Below are 25,861 nucleotides of genomic sequence, written 5' to 3'. Positions count from 1 at the left end.
TGAACTGTACTGGTTCTAGCTCTAAACCCAGCCTGGTATTCTGTTAATATGCTATTTCTCTCTAACCAATGATTTAATTTTAATAACAGCTGTCTTGCATAAATCCTTTGTAGGGTATCGAAGAGGCTTATGGGGCCATAGTTTGCTGATTCTTGACGATCCCCCTTTTTGTAGATTGGGACAATTTTTTTCAGCCCCTTTCCAAGATTCTAGCAGTGGCACTCCTGCCTCCACGGCATTGCATAGACAATTAATATACGGGCCCCATACTGCTTTGTCATGCTTCAGTAGATCACCTGGAATTTTTGGTGGGGCCTGGTGCTTTCCCTGACTTGACAGCATCTATAGCTGTCAATGTTTCATCTATGCTAAATTGTAGGATATCATTTTGTGTAATTTTAGTAGACATAGATATGGGTTGCGTGTCTCTACAATGTATGTTTGTTATTTCACTAGTGGTCTCAGCATGAAGTTTCGTGAAATGATTCACCCAAGTGCTTGGGTCCAAAAAAAGATCCAAGCTACTTTTCCCTGTTTTGTTTCCTTTGGTTATTAGGCTCCAGAAGCCTGCAAGATCCTTGGTTTGGCTGCTAAAATCAAATCGGACTATATGCTGTCATCCCAATCTCTCTTTGTTTCTGTTAATAGCCTTTTATATCTCATCCTTTTGTCTCTCAGTGCCTCTATATTGTTGGATTTGGCTGCCATTATCAGGTCCGTCTTTGCTTTTCGACATGCCTTATTATACTACTGGTTGTGACAGATAGATGTCTCTTCTTTCCCCACCTCTTCGCCTCTAGATGGTTTTGTCATAATCATTTTTAATTTTCTATCATTGTTTCATGTAAATTAACTATAGGAATTTCCTCAAAGGGGAGTTCAGTATATGGGAGGATAACTTCTACAAGGGTATTATATATATTAGTCATAGTCTCGACCTTGCCCACTATTGCTGGCCATTTCAAAGACCTTCGGTTGTTACTGATTAGGGGTTGAGTTGGAAAAGGATCATTATCACTGGTTCTCATAGTCGAGGATTCATTGAGAGTGCCGGCTATTGTTAGGCATAATGGAAGGTGATCACTATCTTCTCTGTCTTCAATTGTGATATCAAGCATGCTGGCCCAGCAATTGACTGAAACCAGTATGTAATCGATATTACTCTTGGTAGTCCTCCTGACAAATGTGTGAGCACTCGGTCTGTCGGAAGGTAACCTGCCATTGCAGGCCCTTAATCCATGCCCTGCAACAAGTCGAGTGAGCTGTGCGGTGGCTACTGTGCAGAGTACTGTAGAGAAGACCTCTAACAGGGGTATGTTATTTGCCATATCCTCATCTTCAAAGATGTTCCCTAATCCTACTACAGGTTCACGTTTTCTGTTAAAATCGCCACCTATAATTACCGTGGCCCTTGGGTGAATTGTACTTCAGAACATTTCTATCTGCTCTATGACTTGGTATTCTTTGTTAGAGGGACTTGGTCCGTTAGATATTTAATATATATATTTCTGTTTTATCTTTAGTTACTGTCTTTATCCCAAGTATATCTTGCGAAGCAATATTCAGCCTTGGTATTTTTATGTCTAAAGTGATTTTAATCCATATGACAAGGCCCACAGAGGGTCTGCCTCTGACAGAAGGTATCACACAGGCACTATATGTTTTATACCCAAGTTTGTGTGGAGGTATGAGTGACCAGGTTTCTTGTAACAAGTAGATTTCCCTGGAGCTAATGTACTCCTGCCATTCTAAATCTTTTAGGTTTCGTTTCAGGCCCGCTATGTTCCAAGATATCAAACTTATTTGGCAGGGTTGCACTGCTGCTCTCCCCGAATGGTTGCTACCTTGATCACAATCAATCCCTCTATTCACCCTGTCTGTCTGTGCATTATCAAGGGGAGGTATTAAAGGGTTGTCCCTATGTGAAATGAGGGAACCCTCCCTATGATTATGTAACGGAAGAGACATTGACTGTCAATCAACTGCCTCCAAGTTATTGTGTGCTTTATCAGAATTGGAGGGTCGTCTAGGAGTACCATTGTTGGGATTATTCCTTTTTAATGTTTCCCTGGGGTTATATGATTTGAATCTCATTGGGCTGCAATGGTGTGGTCCTGTTCTTAGATCAAGGGCAATTAGCCCATTGACTATATCTTTTTTTCTGAATTTAAGAAGTACAGTATCATAGGGTGAGTTTTTGTTGGTAGGCACTCTGCCTCCAATAGATCTGAATGTATTACCAAGAGACAGTTGCGCTTATGCCGAATCTAATGAATGGTTTTATTCTTTAATGACTCTTCGTCTTCCCTGTAAGACGAGAGGCTAAGCTTTGGGATATTAGTCATAAACACTCTCCAGTCAATTTTTCTATGTGTGCTGTTGAATGGCTTATGTTTCCCCTGGCAGCTTACTGCATCTCTTGTTTAGGGTATGCCTAGATGGTTCTGCTCCCGAATCCTTTGGGTTTGCCCATACTGTTCCAGGTAGATACCGCTCCTCCCCCAGTACAATTAGGATATGCATTTCTGTGATTGGTGACTCTTTTTCCTCCCGTTTTCCATGAGATCGCAATCTCTGTACTAGCCCCTCTTGGGATGCGCAACGATCTATTATCCCATCCATTTTCAGCCCCATTTGTCATACTTAGCATAGCTAAATTCTGGCCTTCTAGTTGTCTACCGGCTCTTTGCCCTTCCAATTTCCCCTTTAGCGTATTGGAGTCAATCAGTCATTCATTTGTATTCGTCTTAGCCAGCCATAAAAGAATACAATAAGACATTCAATGCATCTGGAACACTGACATCTGATTCCCCCCTAGGCCAATTAACAATACTCTAACATTATATTCTTTACTAAAATGTATCCTCTGAGTCACAAATGGCTTAAAATGTCAATATTCAATAGTTAAGCAAAAATGTAAGAACATTACGAGGGTAAAATATGAGCCAAGTCTGTTCCTAAGTTAAGTTGCTTTTCTAGTGGCATTTATGGCAGCTGAGTACACTTCCAGAATTTCCCAGTTAATTCAAATCCATAACCTTGAAATGCGCACAGTTTTAAAATTCAATAAAACAAAGAAAACCACCTGATTTCAATTTGTGGTTCCATTAAAATTTCCAAGTACATTATCACAACATTCGGCCAATTTAAACAGCATGTTAAAAGACAATTCATAAAAAATACCAAGGTCATGCGAATTTGTATAAAATTAATTCGGCAAGAATGTTCAAGGTGTTATTACTCATATCTTTTTCTGATGGCCAATGATACTTTTATATAGTTGGCTACCGCAATACAAATATCAGGAGAGGCCAATGAATACAAAAAATTAAAACCATCAGTATATACAAACGGGCGAATTTTCTTTAACAGTGGTCTTAAAAATTTGCTCCTTGGCGTTTTATATAAAGTGCAGAACAAGATAAAGTGTAAAGTGCTTTGACTTGTCAAGTTATCACATGGACAGGGTGAGAGGTCATTCGCCCAACCACTCTGGCGTGGAAATGCCAGTAGCAAATGCACGTTACCTCGGAAAAATCTAGTTAAATAAAATCTAATCTGCAGATTGATAGTAAATGTTAAATATTTTGCATTGGGGGAGGGGACAAGAGCAGGGGAGCACTCATATCTTGATGGCGATAATGCACGTCTACCCTTGCATGTAAAGCCTCTTTGATAGCACCTTTAGCATTCAAAGGAATGCTTTCAGGGCGATCATAAAACTGCCCCAGTCCAATTTCATAAAATGTATCTTTCACAAAATGAAGCCATGGTATTTTTAATGCGGAGTGAGCTAAAGAATGATGATGGATTAAACCCAGATCAGTTGACTGGGGGTGAGTGTTTGCAATGTTCAACACTCCGTCCATCATCCCCTTTGGTTTTGTTTCATTTTTAATGCATTGGCCAAGTTTTGACATTCTTTTATTATTTCTCGAGCGAATGCTAGTTCTTCTGATAACCACATTTTCGCCCATAGGAATAGAGTGGCGCACAATTTGCGTTCTTCTATGTGCTCTAACCCCAGTTCATCATGACATAGGCGGTCAGGGGTGCAGTTAGGCATCATCAAAAGCCTTTTCGTGAATTTATTTTCTACGACTTGTAACTGGCGGCTATTGTGATGTCCCCACACCTCAGCGCTGTATGTTGCAATCAAAAAGCATTTCGCTTTGTAAATGGTAATTATTTCCCTCACTGGCTTATGGCCTAATTTGCAAGCAAAGCGAAATAGCCCATCCACAGCCCTAGTTGCTGTCACTAATGGGTCCCAACTCAACTTGTTATTAAACAAATTCCCCAGGTACATAAAGTTCTCAACCTTTTCTATTCTTGTTTCCCATGCTACAAAACTCTTGGTCTTTGTGTTCTTTGGACCGTATACCATAATATATGATTTAACAAAATATACTTTAAGATTAAGTGACTCCATAAAATCAATTAAAGTATCCAAGGAATTCTGAAGTCCATTAACTGTCGTCGCCATTAGCACCGTTTCGTCGGCAAAAGATAACAAGGGCACAGATTTACTGCCAATCTTGGGGAATTCAAGATTCCTTCTCAACAGAGAGGCCTCCAGACCATTTGTATATATTAAAAACAGAAAAGGGGCAAGGATGCATCCTTGGCGGACACCCTCTGTTGAAGCTATTTGGTCAGTCTTTTTCCCCTGATTACAGTATTTTATGGAAACTGAAGTATTCCAATGTAGTCTGCGGATAAGTGACACCAGTGCTTGTTCCACGCCTAATAATTCCAACATATCCCACAGTTTCTCACGATTAAAAGTGTCAAATGCACTGGACAGGTCCATGAAGGCCAGATATATTGAGCCCTTCCTGGACTTCACATATTTATTAATAATTAAGGACAGATTAAGGCATTGCTCAGACGTGCCAAGTTCTCTCCTGAAACCATATTGCGTATTGGATATCACTCCTGTGGAGGATGACCAGGTCTCTAATTGGGCCAGGAGAACACTGCCCAGTACCTTGGCTGTGGCATCAATAAGCGGAATGGGCCTGTAACAAGCAGGGTCACTTCTGTTACCCTTTTGAAAAATAGGGACCACTATTGCCTCTCTCCAAGATGCGGTTCCAGTAATCAATGCCTTAAATACATTCGTCAAGACGGGTGCCCACAGGTTTAGATTATTTTTAAAAAGGTCAAGGGGGACCCCATCAGGACCTGGTGCTTTCAGGCGAGACCCCTGGGCTAACGCCTCCTCTACCTCGGCTACTGTAATAGATAAACTGAGTTTGGTGGCTGCAACTGAGTCTGCGGGCCGCTCCCTTATTGGAGTCATAATGACTCTGTTTATTTGGTTTTGGGGGTGAATAGCGGGCTGGTTTATCTGATTTATCTGATTTGTCTGACAGCTTGAACTGGATTTGGCCAATTCTGTGTCATCATTGCGGCTAATTAAGTTGGCTACAATTGCCTTGAGGTTGGCAACCTCTCTAGTTAAAGCATCCACTTTGGTTAATAAGTCTAACATCAATTGTGGATTATGGTCAATTGATGAACTATTGGGCAACATTACAGGCACTTGTGGGGGCATTTGTGGTTGACCGTGCGATTCCCTAGGTATTCCGGGGATATAATGAGCATTATGTGGTTGCGTGTTTGCTATAGAAGGTGGTGGGGACAGATCAATGATCTCTGTGTCGGTCCCCTGAGTTGAGGCTAAAAGTGAGTATCTGTTCGAACACTCTACCAGTGTCAGCGATTCAACACTTTTCTCCTCTTTGTTTGGGTCAGGAGCATGATAGCTCTGATTTCTGTGTTCTTTTTGTGAGCTGGGGTCATCCGGGATGCAAGGATGGTGCTCAATTATGGCCTTTGTATTCCTCTTTGTGGTGGTATTTTCTATCTGGGAATTCATTATACTTATACTATAGTTCGCAGTTTTTTTCTCTTTGTCCTTTCCAATCGGTTTGCATTTGCTATTCAACATTGATTCTACCTCTTCAATCAGGTTGCCATTTTCACTATAGAACAATTTTCGGCAGCGCTCTTTCTTATTTTTGATGATTTTCCTTTTGCTAACCCCTCTGTAGCCTTGCGCTTTCCCATTTTACCAGTGATAGGTTTTGATCTAGGCAAAGCTATCCCAGTAGAATACCTGCATAAATTCTTAAATATAACCTTTTTGTCTTGTTATTTTAATATTTCCTACAAAAATCGACCAAAACCTTGAGAGCAGCTAGCCTAAATTGCGCCTGAGTTAAGTTAATTTGTGCCGCTAGATTACAATGTAACCACACAAATCGGTGCTTATACAAAATCCTTGCCAAAGTTCTTTTGGGGCAATTGGCATTTGGCCAGGTGTAATCTTTATTAGTTCTTGGCAATGGATATGTAGAGGTTTCTTTGAAAGAAAAACAATGATCTTCTTACCCCAGTCCGTTACTGTTTTCTGGCGCCAATTGTAACAGAGGTGGCCCTGCTCTGTCTCTTCCTATCAATGACGGGCAAGGACGAGGCTGCCCATGGCCCGGGCTTTGCCCGGTCGTCGCCTATGCGCGTACCGCGCTGCGGGGGAAGAGTCAGCGCTTTATGCGCCGAGATGGATCTGTGCCTCCCCCTCGTTAGCGGCACCTGGACCTTGGAAGCGCTGCACCCTGGGACTGGTAGTCCCCCCAGGTTGTTGAAGATTTCTGCAAATGCGGGCAACAGCAGATGGCGGTGTTTCCCTGGGACTATGGTCCCACCAGGGAGGGATGGCTGTGCAAGGAATCAGTCGCCCAAACAATGCCCAGCAAAGCAGAGCGACAGTTGCACTCACAATTGTACTCCTTGCATAGTGCCATTATTGGACCATCTTTCCTTGACATATCTGATGTTACCAATCTATCTTGTAAACAATTGATCAGTCTGTCTGTTTTGTGTACGTTGTTTTTAACAAGTGTCACCAATCACTTCCTCAGAAGACTATAACAATAAGGTTTTGAAACTGCGCTGGCTTTGGTATGTTGTTGCTGATGTTGTGATAATTAGGGTGACATCAGAAATACATGTCATATTTAATGCGGACTTTCCATGCCAAAGAGGGACGTCTTAAGGATTTCAGGAGCCTGTAGCCAAACATATTTGGTAGTCTTTGATCCCAAACCTTTGAATTGATGTGGTCATTTTCAGCTAATTCATGCCCGTTGAATTATACCTTAAACTTATGGACATAGTCAACCATGCCCTTTAACATCCCTTCTTTTCTCGAGCTGTCCTTAAAATGCCTTGATCCACATAAGCACAGATATGGGCATGGAAGTGGTCCAAGGAGCAGTTCAGTGTGAGGCTATGGTATACCTCCATACATTCTCTGACCAAAAGAGGTAGCATTTTTCAGATTTCTAGCAGGCTTAGCTACATAATTATACCATCCAGGCGCGGCCGGTCCATATGGACTTTGAAGGACTACTGACATCGGTGGCAAAATCAGTACTGCAGACCCACTATTACCATTAGATTTACAGGCCCTGGGCACATGTAGTGCACTGTAATAGGGACGTATCCGTAGATCAAAAATGCCAATCATGGAGAACACAAATGCCATTACATTTTAGACACAGAGCACAAGCAGTTTAGCACTGGTCAGCATTGAAAAAGTGCACAAAGTCCTAAAGTCAGCAAAAACTAAGTGCAGCAAACAGTCAATAACAGGAGGTTTGAAGGCAAAGGTTATGGGGAAACCAAGGCAAAAGATGCCAGGTCTAAGAGGCACAGGCATAATGGAAGGCAGAGAAGGGCCTGATGAAGAAATGAAACAGGGGCATTCAATGAAATGCAAGAAAGGGGAGAAGGAATGAAGAAAGTTATGCCTGGCATAGAAGAAAGGAACAGCAAATGAGCCACTGACGATGCAAGGAAAGGAAAAAGAAGAATGAGCCGAGAAACAACATGCACTAAAATAGCACAATATTATGAAGGTGCATACTTGGTATCCCAATTTGACGTGCATGAACTCACCACAGATTCATCTAATGATGATTTACTATAAAGACAACCTTCTTTACAATGTTGAAGGGACTTCTAGTTTTATATGAAGCTGCCAAAAATATTGCATCCATATATGTCTTTATTACATGAACACTACATAGTGATGGAGACGAGAAAATAAGCCTAATTTTTTACTCCATCTCTACCAAATAATGCTTGGATTCTAGGATGTTAAAATATTATGTGTCTGTTGTACAACATTTCTCAGTAGGACTTTATTAATTTTAATAGGGCTTCCAATACTGAGACTTCTCATTAGTGAACACATACTCTAAAATAGTGAGTACAAGCCCTTTCATATTTCCATTTCAAGCACTGGACTCTGAGGTAGCCTGGTCACCTCACACCCTTCATCTTAGCTGCACACACTGCAATGCACAAATTGATATTGGGGTTTATGAAGACAGTATGAGCTCTGGCACAGAAATCTTGAGTGCCCAGATACTTCGGAGATAACATGAAGTCTCACATCTACGGGCTGTCAGCGTAGACAGATGAGGTCAAGGAGAGATGTGTATCAGCCACCGACTAAAGAATGCCACTGTTTGCTGCCATCTATAAGATAACCGGAGCACCCATGTGGGCTCACTTGGCAACCCCTCAGCCCCGCCAGGTGGCAGCCCACGACCAGTGTGCAGCATAAGAACAGCAAATAACTGTGGTTAGCTGTAGTGATGTGTCCACCTTCCTACCTCCGATATGCTGCCTCAACCTTTTTTGGTCATAATATTTTTTTAGTGCCTGCAAGGTTGCAAATGTATGGCACTGGCCAGCTCAATGTTGGACTGGCACAGGGGCACTGATGGCACGAGGCAACATGTTTCACACTCATGCCCTTGATTTGGTTTTGAGGGCAAAATGAAAAGCATGTGCACTTGGGCTGGGCATGGGGACTTAGCAAATGCTTAGCCAAGCCCAATCTGTACCTTGCTGCTTTGATGTCATTATTAACTCTCGCCCAACCTTGAAAGTTTAAGGGTCTGTTGGCTGAGTGAGCGGGATCTGTTGGCTTAGTGGACTAATGCATCCACTATAGGGACCTGTGCTTGACCTCATGGTCACAGGTTCAAATCCCGGTGAGTCCACTCGGCCTTTCATCCTTCTGAGGTTGATAAATTGAGAACTATTGAGTGAGATAGCAAAAAGCATCTGTTGTTCCGTGCCAAGAAGCCCTTTTCGGTGAACGTGTGCTTTACAAATGCACATGGTATGTTATGTTAAGAGAGGCAGAGTATGGCTGGCTCGCAAAACAATAAAAAGTGAAATAAAGAAACAAGTAACTTCTTTTTACAGTAGTTATTATAATGAGAGTGTCTTGATCAATTAACGAGGACGCCCCTTAAAAGAGGGGACCCTTGGCCAGAGCCCACTTTGCTCATGTCTTAAAACATCTCGGATTCCAAATGATGAACAGATGGAGGAAGCTAATGAGGGCTGTGTGCAGATGTGGCTGGGTCTGATGGTTCCCATGACATTGGGTATGCCATGCATCACATGGAAACATTCCTTTATGCAGTGCTGGTCTTTATGTAAGTGTGGATTCCATTGCTAAAGGCCCAGCTCATTTAGAGGATTAGGATGCTAGTGCTCTTTAGACCCTTGGAGTAGACCTTCCTTATTTCTGTTTCTAGACAGAAGGGAAACACCAACATGCAACTCCTGCACACCTGGACTGAACATTGTTGTTTACAAAGACCAAGGATGATTTGCTTCCAGTTAGATGTCACCTATAATGGCACAGAAGAGCCAACACAATGGAATGGATTGCAACCAGGTATTGCCAGGGGTTAAGATTCATTCAAGCATTTCCGTGCACAACGTTTGTGCTCTTCTTGTGCTAAATAAATGAAATCTTTTGGACTACATCAACAGTTCAAAGACAAATTCACAACCCTGGACATATGTTACCAACAGAATATAACAATCGGAACACTGGACTACATGTAGCTATTGTAGACAGATTATTGAGCAATTTCCATCAATATCACACCGACAAACCCTCAATGTCGACAGCTATAAAGTATTGTATCCCAAGACATGCTCTGCTTCCTAAACACCATAATCCAGCAAACAGAAGACGTGGTGGTGTCATCTTTAAAGCATCTAACGAGAAGAAAGACATTACCAAACGCAGAAAAAGTAGCTCCTTAAACAAAAGTATGGATGGCTGCATGAGTGTGAAAAAGATCATCGAACAAGGAAATCACGATCAACAAAGAAGAACCTCTATAATATGCCCCAAAGTGTTTTCCACTCTATAATAATACCACCACAACCTGAAGCTAACACGAAAAACTGAGGAATGTTAACCTCAAAAATATTGAAAACACCCAACTGCCTACACCAGATTAAATGAATTCTAATAATTCTATAATGCAGTTATACCTTACAGATATCAAATTATATCCAAACAAAATGAAAGAGTCTTAAAGACCCTCCTATAATATTGACATTCAAGTGGCCAAAAATGCAAAAAATATAAAAGTCTAGCTTCCAATCTCCACCTCCTCCTTCGCAATGATCTGCAGAATTTACACAAAGATTACACTCAAAAATCAACTGATACTCATAAAGAAACATTACTGCCGCTGAAATCTAGAAGGAGTTGACTATCATCCTAGTCAAATGTCTAACACACCTTGATTAAACTTATTTATTCATGGAAGGAACAGTTCCAATCACACTCAAACTAGCCAGTAGTGGCTGCTACCGGACGGGGGTGGTGGGGTGATGAACTAAGAAAAGAAAAAAGAAAAAATACGATTACCTCGGAACGGCCGGCCTCTCCCCATCTTCTTCATCTTCCTTCTTCCGGTCTCCAGTCCTGCAGCAGGAAGCACCCAGGCTCCCAGGGTCTGAGCACCGTGGTTCGGCGCCTGTGCATGTCCCCCACCAGGCTGTGCATTACAGCCTGGTGGGGAACATGCAAAGTGCGCATGAACTGTTCAGCTGGCCCAAGATGGCGGGCCAAACAGTCATGCGCACCACATTGAACAAGGCCACTGACTGCAATAGGAAAAATTAAATGGTAATAACAATATGTTATTGTCATTTTATTTTTCCTTTTGAGCAGTGGGGAGATGCGCCTCAGCCTAGATGAAAAGCCGCCACTGAGGCTAACCATTATTATCTAATCAACAACATCAGTCTTACGGCCAACTTACCTGCTACATCCAGGATCAACATACGTATATACATAACTATACCCTTGAAATTCCTTCTGTAATCCGTGCCTCACCTTGAACATATTAACGTTCTGGTCGTGCTACAGTTCTGTGTCTGCCTAATGCTCTGAATCCTGACAGCCCTACCAAATATGTGGTTGATTCCTGATAACCACAATCCTTAACTCTTAGGGGGCTTTAGCCTTCCTGGCTTAACTCCTCTCTCCTCCACTTCTGAAACGCAAGGCCGCACCATATCTACAAGAAAGTGGTGCAGCCTTGCGTTCCCCCCTGCGATGGCACTAAGTTTAGCAACTTAACGCCAACACAGGCACCCTTGCACCAGAGTGCAAGGGTGTCTGCGTGCAGGGGAGGATTGTTCATGTACAGGAAGGTGTCCCTTCCTGCACATAGACAATCCTAAAATGCCATGCTGTCACTTTCATGCGTGCTGCTTCATGCAACAAACATGAAAGTGACAAAATGGCATTTTTAAAAAAAGTTTGTTTATATAATGTAAGGATCCCCTTCCTGTACATAAAGAAACAACAGCATTTTGCTTTTTTCATGTGTGCTGTACGAGGCAGCATACATACAGAAATAATGCATTTCTCTTCGTTTCGCTATCTTAAGACCAGTTTTTACCTGGTCTTAATTTTGTACGCCACCTTTGTACATAGGGGGCAGCGTCAAAATGAATGGAAGTTGTGGTGGAACGCCCACTGCAACACCCACTGCCCACCCCTTTCACACTAACCATAGCATGAAAGGGGGCCTTATGTACATAAGGCAAGGCCCCTATCGCCATAGGAACGTCACAAAAAGTGACATTCCCGTGGAAATAGGAGCTTGTACATATGCTCCTTAGCGTTACAGAATTCAGAGAACACTGTGACTTTTAACACTGTAGACACCACGATCCTACTTTGTCAACTTTCCTAAGTGACTGAAGTACTACACCTTACCCTTCCATCTTTGTCTTCCCTTCTAACCCTCAAATAACAGAGCTTAAAGTAAAGTGATTCCCTCTCTGATCCTCATTAGTTAATATGTCGCTGTTCATTCGTCAAGTGCCTGCTATTGTGGTACAAATGCCGTGTGTGAAATTAACTGAGAGTCACAATGAGGTCACCTATAAAATTGATGTATAAGGATATATTGATATACTGATAACTTCGTATACAAAATCCTCAAAAGCCTGTCATGATAAAAATGCTACACTTTACCTTGGGTGCTGGCTTGCAATTGTTCTGAACTCATTTTCCCAGTTTGGCCTGCCATACTGAGTTTTCTGTTTCAGACCAGTGATTACATCTGTCTCCTGATCATGGTGTACTGTAAAGGCGGTGGCCTGAGGATGAAGCAGAGAAATATATTTAAAAATTGCAATGTTCCAATCTTGAGGATATCATGATAGGATATGTTATGTATATTTTCTATATTTTTTGGTGGCTGGATTTCAGCTATTCTGTGATAGAACAATAGTTGAGAGCAAAAGTTGATGAACCATGAACAAAAGTAGGTCTGGGAAAAAGTAATAGTATGTGGGAGAAAATTTGCATTACTTTAATATATTGCCATTTATTAACATTTCTGAATTATTCCCCACAGAATGCTGATTTCAACAGAAAGTGCCTTGTGCAAAAAGTAAAACTGCATTAAAGAGCATTTTCTCCTTGAACCAGCCTTTTGTTGGTCTCTCATGTGACTTTTATATGTACGGTATGCCCCCGCACTCTTGAGAAATTATCAGCCAAGTACATTTTGACCAATAAGTGAAATTATGGGAAATTGCAATGAAAATTATGTACATTTACTGAATACAACCTTCACAATTTCGCCCACCCCTAAAAGAGTAATTTTAATTAAAGATATTCAAGACTAAGGCAATAGTTGCTCTGGGGCGTAGTCTTTGTGTTCCATCAATGACAAAAGAAGAAAGGAGAGATCAACTCTGAAGCCACATATAGCTCAATTCCTTGAAGAATCATTAATCATTGCCTGCAAAACTGACAAAGACTATCTTGCACTTGAATTTTCGCTTGTGTACGTGTAAAACCACACAATAGTCTACTCTGGGCTCTACTTTGTGCACGCCTTTTCCCATAGGGAATAATTTGTTCAGCAAAACCTCAGGACCATGAGCAATTTGAACCCAACTAGGATCCTGAAATTCAGTGCTAATTATTTCAGATTCAACGCAGCATACAAAAAAAGATCTTTAGTCTGTTTTGCTGGAGAAATGGTTGAGAGTGTTCTTACAAATAGATTGGAAGGACTCTGATGAAGTGCATGGAGTTTAGGGATTTAACTTGTGGAATGTTCTGATTTTAGCCTTCATTATTTTCTGTGTTTAATATCACTCAGTCTATTTTTATGCATTTGAAATCTACTGGAGTTTCTCATTAACTTTAAGGAAAAAAATACACTTTACTAATATTGTGTTCTGATGTTCTAATGTCTTGAGTTGGATATTGACTTATTTTGAGATGGGATTTCTGCAGGAATAATTAAAATCCTCCTTCAGAGGATGTTTAATAAAATTGATGCCAACATAAGACCTGAAGCTTGACTTCCTAAAAGGTGTTTAATAGCTCCATTCTGGCCAGTGTGTACTGTTCATGATACGGCCCCAGGGTGCGTACAATGGCTGGCTAGCTTTTGTTGTGCTTACCTGAGATTCATCCCAACCAGTAAGATAGATGTTGTATGTCAGGAAGTCAGCATTGTTTGTCTCCTGCATCTGAGTTTCCAGTGATTGTAGTAAATCTGCAAACCATTCAAAGGCACTTGTTTCTCTACACAGCCAGTAGAAATAGATCTGAAAAAGTGTTACGTGTTAATAATTGAAGAATTGTTACCCAATTAATTTGTACCAAATTACTGAAAAATATTTCTTTATTTAATCTAGTAGAGGTGTGTTTCTGTCTATAGATCACACTACCAAGAAGCAGATCTAGTAGTCAATAATGCTTTTCAAATATGTACATTCATTTATCATTTTCTGAAATGTGGTCCTTGGCTGTACTCACTGCTTACTAGTATTGTACCTTTACACTTCACATCTCGACAATAACTTGAATTTGATTTTATTTATTGCGCATGGGTATGATGGCACAGCATTTATTTGGTGTTTGCCACCATATTGTGGCTGGATGAGGCAATAAGAATATCCCTGAAACGTTTGATACCCCCAAACAAATCTGTTATTCGGTAGGGTCTGACAATCAACTTTACGTCTCCATTTTCACAATGTTTCATTTCAGAGTGTGGCACTTTGTAGCTAGAAGCAATATTTCTGTGTAGCAGCAACCCATATATGTATCTGTAGGAAAAGTGTGCAATGATTAAGGGCAGGACCAGCCGATAATTTGTGGGCCTGTCGAGTGCTCAAAGCAGTGCTTAATAAGTGTGAAAGAATGAAGAAGAGAAAGATAGGAAACCAGTGACAAAGGGAGAAAGCATGGATGAAAATAACTTTCAGTACCACTATAAGGAGGAAGGAAGTGTGGGGTGATGGAATGAAGAAGCATGAGATGGCACTAAGCCTGGCAGCCATGATATTTGTCAACCACTGCATTGGGCACTGTGGATGGTGGCCTTTTAAGAAAAATGTTGGCCCCATAGTGTGCCACCAGGTACAATGTTAGAGGAAGGCACGCACAGTGATGAGAAGGCAAAACATCACTGAGGAATTAAAAGGTGGCAGGGTGTGGTTGAGCTCCAGTGCCTGCACTGTAATCCTGGTATAATTTCCCTAATTTGTACCAGTACTCTGCTGCACCACACTGGCGATGAGGCGGAAAGTGCGCCAGTGTTGCATCCTCACCTCACATCCTGTGCAGTCTGCATCAAGATTCATGAGTTCATATGCCACCAGCAAAAAACACCATAAGAGGCAAGCTGCCTACCCACACAAGGCATGCATCACCGGTCTTACATAAAAGAAGATGTACAACACACTGCAAAAAATATCAAGACAACTTAGGTGCCTCCTAGAGGATAAGTCTCATTGAAATCCTCACCATGGGCAGCAAAGAGCAAACATAACTAACCAAAAAGGGAAATGGAGGACTATGCACCAGACAAATGCCTAAAATCACCTTTGCCAGGGGCAGGAGCAACTCCAGTGGTTCAGGGGTCAAATGGCAAGAGACCTCCCTAAAAATGTGAGATCACCATGAATAGGATACAAATTGTTATACTCATAGACATGGGGGGCATCAGTCAACGTCATGGACAAGATACAATTTTACCTCCTCCGACTCTAGCATGCACTATAGAAGCCAAAATCTGCATCCTTGCTTATGGCAGCAATAATCCACTATTATGTGCATGCTATGTTAACACCCGGGAAGTCAATGCAATATTCAAAGAATTCAGGGACCTCTTCATACGGCAGGGGTGCCTGTAAGCAAGACCTGTAAAGCTACACATTGATGATACAAAAGGGTGGTGTTGCACCTCTAAAAAAAAGGCCAAGCTGAAGCTGAAATTATTAGAAGACATGAGAGGGTTCTAAAGAGTAGCAGGCCAACACCACGGGCCTCTCTTAGCGTGGTAACAACGAAAAACAACCAGATGAGGTGGTCAGAATCTGACAGAGCCCACCCAATGCAGTGATCCAAAGGGAATGACACATACGTCTCACCCTCGGCAACATGCTGGCAGATTGAATGGTGCAAAATAGTTTTCTAAGCTAGACTTGAATTCAGGGTACCACTAAGTGATGTTGGACAAAGACAGGTAGTATATTACTACCTTCTTGACTCACACTGGATTGTAACAATACAAGAGGCTAAGCTTCAGAGTCTCATCGGATGCCGAAGTCTATCAGAATGCAATGTGAGACGTTCTGAGCGGGCTGGTGTGCATCATCAATCAAGTGGTAAAATGTTCATTTACTCTCAAATACTGGTTGAGCACAATATAAGACTTCATGAGACCCTTCGGGACCTAAGAGGAACAGGTCTGACCCTGCACAAAGAAAAGAGTGAGTTCCTGAAAAACAAAATGAAATTCCCTGGCTATCTATTTTCTGACAAAGGACTTTGCAACGACCCCCAGAATATTGACATCAAAAAAGGGGTTGGCACCTAGAACTGCCTCGAAGGTTAGGAGTTTCCTCAAAATTATCGATTTCTGTAGCCCCTTCATCTCCAGCCTGGCCACAAAGTGAACACTGAGCATGATCAATTACTGTGGCCGTTTCCTCCCCAACCTACACACAATGCCACTGAGCAAACTCATAAAAATCATCAAACACGTGGTCTTGGCACTATCAACATGACATCAAGGCAGCCATTCTACAGAATACAGCAATGCACTACTTACATACTAGCAAAGACAGAACTGATTGTGAAAGCCAGCCTTGTTCGGCCTGCAGCAGTCCTCTTTACAGGACATCAGTATGAGCACTGGAACCCAAATGCATTTGCCAGCACAGAACTGACTGATACCTTTAAGAGGTACTCCCAAATAGAATGCCAAGCCCTGGCAATGAGATGGGCATGCAATCACTCTCACCTATACCTCTTTGGAAGGTACATTTTAAAGGAACATCAGAATTGCCATCACCATAGATAGCAAAGAGTGCACTACAACTTCAGCAGTACAACTTTGAAGTCAAGTACCAGCTGCGACCAGACAACCCCCCCCCAATTACCTCACACGACACCCAGTGAAGAACACCATAGAGAACCATCACATTCCCAAATCCACAGAGGCCTTCATACAGCTCATATGATAGGCACCTTGCCTCAATTGCTCTCCCAAGTGAAGAGTGATTGTGCCACATAGGCGAATCTATGTATGCAGCTGGCCAAGAAATAACTACAAGAAAACGGTTAGAAGATGGTCCTATTTGGCCAAACAACAAGAGATGAAGAGACACAATAGTATGGAAAGTCATGCATGAACTGAGTTTAACTGGAGAGGTGACTCTACTGACAGACGCCAAACTGTGATTCTCAAAAGTCTCCAAAGCTGCCCAGTCATGCTAGCCCATCAGGGACCACAAGGAGAATAAAAGTCCACCTGAGGGAGATATTGTGGTTTCCACAGACGGGCAAACTAACAGACACAATGATCATATCTTGTCTTCTTTGTCAAGCCGGAGGCATGCAACATACATCAGCTCTTATCATCACAGAAGGCACCTGCATGGAGCCCTGGGTGGAAGTCTGTACTGACATGTGTAGGTTACTGGGTGGACAACAAATCCTCTTCCCCATGAACTCCTGCTCCAAGTATTCAGCAGCTGCAATCCTGGAGTCATCAGCATTTAAGAGATCCAGGCCCAAGCTGGAGAAGATCCTTGTGCTCTATGGCCTTCCAGTTCGACTCACAATAGGCTTTGGGTCACCCTTTATTGGGCATACAGTACAGTACATACACAACTGCACATTCTGCAGCATAAGACATCATCCAAGAGGCCTCAAGCCAACAGAGAGATGTAAATATCATCTGTATGCTAAACAAGAATTTGCACATACCTCTGGAAAGGGGAGACAACAAGCTTAACAGAATACCTCACATTGAACGACTAAGTGGTCTCCTGAAACTGTGTTTGTTCATGAGACCTTCCGAGAGACACCATCCTAACATTCCCAGGGTGGATGCCAACTGAGCTTGAGGAAGGAAAGCCATCCAATATGAAGAAAGCAAATGGAAGTGACAATAAAAGCAACAAATGACAAGCAATGGGTTGTTTCAAATCCACAGCAAACCTATGGTATCGTCCATTAAAGGATTTCATGCACTGGCAGCTAAAAGCTACTGGTAGATGAGACCCAAAACAAGTTACCTTTGTCATATTATATCAGCTGTCTAATCCTTCTCAGTTTTCAGAATACTGTTTTAAACTTTAATTAAACTATTTGACCTACAACATTTCATCGCCCACCCCCCCCCCCCCCCCCCCTACTGAGTTTTTGAATGCTGTTATTCCTGCAGGTATATGTAATGCATTTCTGAAACTCTAAGACAATTTTAACAAAAAAAATAACTTTACCTTTTTCAGTCTCAGAGTGCTTTCATTAGAGAGGTATCTGTACCAGACTGACTTGAGGACAGAAGCAAATGGTGTAACTCCAATCCCAGCTCCAACCAGCATGACCACCTCATAACTAAACACATCTTCACTGGCCGTGCCGAAAGGGCCATCCACGGCTATCCTAAAAACAAACATTTCAAGTACATATTTTAGTGACTCCAGGCAAATGCAAACCTGATGTAAGATATTTTTGGAGAAAGTTGCAAGGCTTGCTGCTGACACTATGAAGGACACAGCACAATGGCTTACATTCCTGGCCGTTAATCTATAGCACTCATAGGACAAAATAATATTAAAAAAACAAAGGCATATTTAGTAAGAACGATAGGTGTAAAACATGTTTTCTATAAAAATCCAACCACAACTTAAAAAAGCAATACACTTTTTTATTGCAAATAAAAGCTATGGGAGAAATGGAAAAATTATGAAATTAAGACATGTCATTCTGAATCCAGTCTGTGTATCTAGTTGACTTTATCCACTAATGGTACTTGAAGAATGTAAAAGCAGTTTCACAACTGCAAGATGCCCACTGTGATGAGCATTGTGCTCAGTGCAACTATGTCTATGCTGTTCCACTGCATGCAAGCCTTGGTTTGCAAAGCCTGGACATTGCTGATTCTTTAACCCAAAGCACAGTCACTGCTCCCAAGGACAAATAATTGGCTCATTAGCAGAAAATAACCAAAGTGGGATGCATTGAAGTAACAGCTGTTGAGCACACATCACTACCTTACGCGGACAACCACAATCCTGCTCCTTTGTCAAGGAGACCTTTTCAAGCCTACGTTCATGCTGGGTTCAAATTCTTAATGCATCTGTATCCATACGGCATTTGTCCAATAGACTGCAAGCAGCTCAAATCCTCTAAAGTACCTTCCATAGATTCCTGTGACATAAACAGCCCCATCACAGGCTTCTTTTTATATCATTCCATTGAGAGGTGCATACCCCTCAATTAACACTTGTATATCCATAGAAAATTGGATACAAAAATAGTATTTAGGCCTTAGATGAGCAATAAAGCAGAATATTCAAGAATGTTGTTTGTTTCTTATTTTGTGGGAGGTACTGTTCTTTTCATAGGTGTATCTTTATTTACTTTCTGAATTGTGTATGGGAGGAGCCTTTGTAATTTAGCTGGGGATGTTCTCCATGCATTTGAGAAGCAAGGGGTTTACTTTTTTCATGAGGAAGAAGTCGAAAAAAGCTAGCTTAATTTTTGGGCGATATGTTCTTGTCGTTGAATATAGACTGTGTTCTCAATGATTTTTCCAATAGAGGTAGTCAGGCTATTGGTGGAAGCTGGCGAGATTGCCTGGGTTCTGAGTGACATTTTTTTCAGCAGGGGGATGGGCTATCTTATTTTGAGCTGATCAGATAAGGTTCCTTGGTTCAGGAAGAGTTTGACGATATTGAGGAGAAGTGTGAGGACATCTCAATGATTTTTTTTATGACAGATGAAAAAAAAAGTCATCTTCATAGGAGACGGGCTTGAGAGAGTTTAGTGTGTTGGTGAATTTTATGTGCAAGAGGAGGTTTAAGAGTGTCAACTTAGGTGGGGTATAGTGGGACTAGGAGGCAAAGTGTGTCAAAGTGTGTTGTTTAGTTTATCTTCTTGATGAAGAAGTGATTGATGGAATTGTGCATGTGAAATAAGTTTGCAGTTTATTGATATATTTAATTGCTTTATAAAGAACTGATCTGTGACAGAGGTCACTTCATAGTGCTGCTTTAGTGAAAAGAAGCAATTAAGTCTAGGAGCCAATCCCTTTGCAGAGTGAATATGGATACATTGTTGAGGTAGATCAGGAATCTCCTGTTGATTAAACCAGGACTGGTCCTTATCAGATATCACGCCACATTTTGTGGTGTTCTATCCCTATTTCTAGAGTGTAGGAAGAGCTTTGTTTTGAGTGTATTGAAGCAAGGAAGGCATGCCTGCTTGTGGACCGGTGGAGTTTGAAGAGGATTGCCAAGGTATTTGACTGACTTGTAGAGTGACTTACTTCTATCAGTCACTTCACCGATGTTCATGTGCAGAAGGTGACTTTGGATGTGGCAATGAGGCCTCTGTGTGTAGGGCCAAGTGCATTGATTTGAGTGAGGTTGTCATGCCATTGCTCCCTCTGTATTTGTTCTCTTGTCTTCCACCATACGCAGCAGTGACAGAATGTAGAGCTCCGCCTGTGTTCCCTCAACCTACATCCATCCCCTGTATCATCCAGGATATACTGTGCATGTCCTGTGTTCATGCGCAGAGTGTATTTATTTATTTATGTGGTGTTATACAGCAATGACATTACCCAAAGTTGGTAAAGTGCTTTCCAAAAGAAACAGATAATTACACAAGGCATATGAATTATGCCATCCAAAGGTGTAGAGAAAGTTACAATTGACAAAGAGCATTAAAGTCAGGTATAAATTACAGCAGCCATAAATATTTGAGTAACTGGATGTGGACAGTTGCCAGGTACAGAACGGTGTCCATTGAAATCGACGTAGAGAATTACGTTTCAACGGGGAAGAGAGATGAACTAAAATGCTTTTCAAAAAGAAGGGCTTTCAGTTCATATTTAAATATTGTGGGCCTCATTTATGAAAAGTGACGCATCGATGCGTGGAAACAGCGATGCGTCACTTTTCATTGCGCCCTCCTTGCAATATTTACAGTATGACGCATCATGTCGCAAGGAGTTACAGATATGTCAGTATTTCTGACGTATCTGTAGGCGCAAAAATGACACATTGCTGGAGTGCGTCACAAAAGTGACGCAACTCCATCAATGGTTCATTTCACATGGGCAAGTCCCATTTCAAATGTGCCTGCGTCAGTCTTACGCCTGCTGTGAGGCAGGCATAAGATATCGACGCATTTGCATCCTAGAAGTGACGCAGTGAAATGTCATAGATTTCACTGCGTCACTTCTACGAGGCTTACTTGCGTCAGAACGCCCACCCTGCATACATTATACCTGACGCAGGTATAATGTGGCGCAGGGATTTACAAAATGACGCATCTACCTAGATGCGTCACTTTGTAAATATGACGCAACATAGCACAATTCTTACGCTGCTGGTGCGTCAAAAGTGCCGCACCAGCAGCGCAAAAGTGACGCAAGGGCTCATAAATAAGCCCCTCTCTGTGAGGCGGCACTGCATAGGTGCCGAGGTAAGGGGTTACAGACTCCATAACACTTCTGGAAAAGAATTGACCCATACATCTTTCCTTTTTAAGGGTCAGGGGTTCTAGCAGCAAGCTTCAGCATTCTGTGATGGTCTAGCAACAAAAGATAACTTAGTTTGTCATGGAGTGGATGTGTGTAAAACATTGTGATTGAGACATGCCACTTTGTATGATGTAGTGGTATCGTGTAGCGTCCGGCAATGCCGCCTGTCCAGTTCCTTTATTTCTAGAGCTGATGGTGCACCGCCTGTGGCTGTGCCCAGTGATTATGGCATCTGACTAAATCCTTCATAACCCCCATGTACATACATAACATTAGGTAGGAGGACATTTGACAAAGCTCTGGGGTGACAGGCTGGGTGCACAAAAGAAAAGAAAAACAAGGAAAAGCTAAGTTACCGGTATAGGCAAAACTACAATTAACATGTAGTGTTTAGGTTTTTTCTAGCCCATGTTTAAAAAAATATTTCCTAATTTTTTTATTCTTCCAAATAGAATATAAGACAATGCCACAAGTGGAGAATTTTAACCAATGTGTTGTGAATGCCATAGCAATCGGAAAATGTACCCCGAATGCAGAAAGAAACCTGTGGGAATAAATTAAAGGCTACCTTTTGTGACTCTTATCCACCCACTCTGCGGCATCAGTGTCAGTGTGATCGAAGGAAAAAACTTTAGGCGCTGCAGCATCACCTTTTCACTCTAATGATATGTATGAAGGTGAAAATCTTTTGAAGACCATAACAGAGTGGCATATTTCTAGCATACACAAATGATTACAGAAAAGAGGGAACGTGGACTGGAGTTACATTTAATAAACACACACAAAATGACAAAAGGTTAAAGTGTTAGTTACTGTAAAATGCTTCACACAAGGAAAAAGTATTTTCTGGGCTTGTGTTTATGGAAACCGTTTACAATACATAATAAAATAAGTTTAATTTGTAAAGTTTTCGTTCACTCACTTTGGCATTTTCCACGCCTCCTGGAATTCTTTTGTTTCACCTCCGCAAGCTTTAAAGAGACCCTCTGTCCAGTCTCCAACTATTCGGATGTGAATGCTGAAGTGATCTTCTTCCGGGGCAGATGTCAAAGTAAAAGGATGCCATTCCAGTTTTGACACCACAGGAAGTTGGACAAAAATATACTGACCAACCTCCATCTTGAAACCCTTCTTCTTCATCTGCAGCTCAATTGTTTTAAAAGGGTGAGTGACGACCTAGTATACAAAATGAATAAACAAAGCTTTCAAGGGAGAACCATCCAAATGGATGTCAAGATAACATTTCTATTTGCAATTAACTTTTCAAAAACCCTGCACACATTCATCCATCTTTTTAACCTGTGACCTTCTTGTGCTTTTTCATTTTTTGTAACAAATGGCAAAATGAGTATCAAAATGGGACTGCTACCTCTGCCCTTGACCAGCCAGGATACTTTGCAGTTGCGGGAAGAACGGCGAAGAGGCACAGCAAACGGGACTGCGAGGTCCAGGGTGCACGCCTCCAACCTTTGTGAGCACACCTGGAACCTCTTCCCTGCCCCGCCTTCGCTAAGCCCACGCCTCGCGGCCCCCGCTTCGCGGGAGCCGCTCGGAGGCTTTGACTATTTATTGACTGCTCTTGGAAGATCGTGTTGGGACTGCTACCTCTGCCCTTGACCAGCCAGGATACTTTGCAGTTGCGGGAAGAACGGCGAAGAGGCACAGCAAACGGGACTGCGAGGTCCAGGGTGCACGCCTCCAACCTTTGTGAGCACACCTGGAACCTCTTCCCTGCCCCGCCTCCCACACGCCCCCTCGCCTATAGTAAGGACCCCGCCCACACGCGCTAGCGGTACGCGCGCGGTCGCAGCTCGGACGAAGACCGGACAAAGAGCGGGCCCTCTAAGGCCCTCCGAGGCCGATCGAGGCTGGGCTGGGCTAGGAGTGACTCCGCTGCACTGTGGTAATTGGGAGTATTTAAATATTGGCATGGCTTCCAGGGAGAATGTTATGCCAGGGGAGAAACTAAGGCCAGTGGTAAATGGCCCACTTGATAGTTATTTTAAAAAGACTCTTGTAACGGATAAGGAGCAGGACATTACCCTGGAGGAGCGCAGACTCGAACGACGTCGCTCTATTGAGAACATGAAACGTAGAGCTTCAGAGGTTGTTTCTTTAAACGTTCCTGTTGTTGATAGTGGTAATAACGGTGATAGTGACACCCCCCTCTCTCAAGAGGGTGTTCCGCTATTGTTACGTGATTGCTCGCCCACAAACTGTGCCCCCAGTGTTCAGATTATCAGCGACTCTCTCCCTCCAAATGCCAAAAGTCATTCTAAAATCTCTAATACACGGCTTAAAGGACGGGGGGCAGGAAAAAGGGCTAAGAATCTGAACAGGGGGATTACTCATGGCCCTCCTCCTAGGAAAATAAGACGTAGGGTGGGGGTGATCAATGGCCCTAGAATCCATCATTCAGAATTCGGCCATTATCCCTCTAATGGGTCTGTTTCCGGGTTGGCAACCGGGTCAGGTCACAGGCAGATAGCGGCCATTAGCACTTGTCCAACGGCTGAGAACCCTGCTGTGACCTCCCCAGAGCCTGCACTACCAGCTGTCGTTCTCCCACAGGCGCCTGCTATTCCCACGGATTTCTTAGCCAAATTGGGGGACATGGTTAGCAATCTCCTTTTGCCCATTACGGACAACTTAAGGAGGCTGGAGCATAGGCTAGAGAACATTGAAGCTACATTGAGAAACATGGCTGCTGTTGGTAAGGTTACAGCGGATGGTATTAGTATACGGGCTGCAGCTCCCCCTATAAACCTACCTAGGGAAACTCCAGTTCTCAGTAGGGACGTAACGCAGACTGTGGGCCATTTAGCTCGGGAACATGGTAGAAAAGGACCTTTGATGCCTATGGAACAGCTAGTTAGCAAGCCCGTTATGGATTTGGTGGGGGAGGCCAGTATTGACCCAGTAGGGAGCACAGACCAGGCGCAGGGTAACCCTAGGTGGGAGGGGGCCCCCGGGATCCATAGTCTTCGGGTTGATTTACCCCCAGAAGCTGTACCCTTAGTGGTGGTGTTGACTGGGGTTCCTGTACTGGCTGATAACAAGAGTGAAGATTTCGCCCAGCTAAAAAACAAAATTATACATTGGTTAAGAACATATAGACCTATAAATAAGAATGTAAATGGTGAGATATTGCATGTTAGACGTCTCCCATGGCTTGGTGGAAGAAATAAGGATGTCGATGGAGATATTGTTCTGATTAACTTCAGAGACCCAGAAGCGGTAGCTTTTATATTGAATTGGCCCCTGGGTAATGGCAATAGTCAAATCTGCCCCCGAGCTCTGACCTATTTCTATCCTAGGTCGTTGGTTTTCCCAACATCCTATGTAGGGAAAAACCGTACAGTTTACCCAAACGATCCCACAGCCCATTATGCAACAAATCCCCGAATCGATCATCCTGGTTGGAATATGGTTCCCCTCAGAGGCCACAGGAATAACAACATTCGGAGAATGGAGCACCTGAGGCCCTTTACACCCTTAGAGTTAGGGAATAGGTTTGATGTTTTTTCCGGCATGGATGATTGTGATTGAAAATTACAGTTTGGGCAGGGTATGAGGGAGAGTCAAACTGGAGGTAGAGTTGAGGGGAATGTTACTGTGTTATCTAATGAGGCTGATGACCCCCAAAACAGTGATGGGTTTCTCCTGGATTCGGAAATCAGTGCCGCCATTCGCTCTCTTTCCCCTTCCCATACTCTGTCTGTGGGAGTTAGTAGTAGTAACAACACTCAGCTAGCAAACTGGGAAGAGCATTTTGAAATACCCACTTCAGGGAGTTTGGATAAGGAAATAGGAGTTATTCCCCCTCCATCGCCTAGTGGGAAAGACGTTATTCGACTGTTATCCTGGAACATAGCAGGGTTAGAAAGAAAACTAACTATCCCGAATTGGAACAACTTTATCGAAAAATTCGATATATGTATGTTCCAAGAAACCTGGAGTTTAGTTCCAATCTATAAATCGGGATATGCTACCTTCTGTGTACCTGCTCACAGCAGTGGCAAGGGTAGACCCTCTGGGGGCCTACATATTTGGATAAAAGTTGACCTAAACTGGAATATTTCAGTTCATGATTCCGAGTGTAGGGATATTCAACACCTTACTTTGCCAGGACAGGCGCGGGGAAACAAGTTGGAGTTATTTAATATCTACGCTAGAGGGACTCAGGGTGGTAAATTGTCTTGTACTTTTACAACTTTGGACCAGGTACTAAGTGCCCACTAAACTCTAAAATACTTGTGGGGGGAGATTTTAATTGCACATTCGAACCCTTAAGTGAGGACGATCCCCTGGGCCTAGAGGAGGACGATGCTAGCTGGTCTATTCCTGCCTTGACATTATCCCCGATCAAAAAGTGGTCTGCAAAGGCGCTACAGATTAACGCCCTTACGGTGGAC

The 25,861-nt window shown here is 42.6% G+C and overlaps 1 protein-coding gene across 1 annotated transcript in view; it reads right to left on the bottom strand.

The window, feature by feature from the left end:
• The window catches only part of CYBB (cytochrome b-245 beta chain), a 133,136-nt gene that overhangs the window by 3,669 nt on the left and 103,606 nt on the right, over positions 1–25,861 (bottom strand). The window contains exons 9-12 of the mRNA XM_085622908.1: positions 22,369–22,622; positions 18,175–18,337; positions 13,837–13,983; positions 12,389–12,513 (exon numbers count right to left, since the gene is read on the bottom strand). Of these exons, the coding sequence (XP_085479034.1) occupies positions 12,389–12,513; positions 13,837–13,983; positions 18,175–18,337; positions 22,369–22,622 (689 nt within the window). The remainder of the gene's footprint in view (positions 1–12,388; positions 12,514–13,836; positions 13,984–18,174; positions 18,338–22,368; positions 22,623–25,861) is intronic.

This window comes from Triturus cristatus, chromosome 8 (genome assembly GCF_964204655.1).
Source record: "Triturus cristatus chromosome 8, aTriCri1.1, whole genome shotgun sequence".
NCBI lineage: Eukaryota > Metazoa > Chordata > Amphibia > Caudata > Salamandridae > Triturus > Triturus cristatus.
This window is presented reverse-complemented; position numbering and strand designations above follow the sequence as displayed.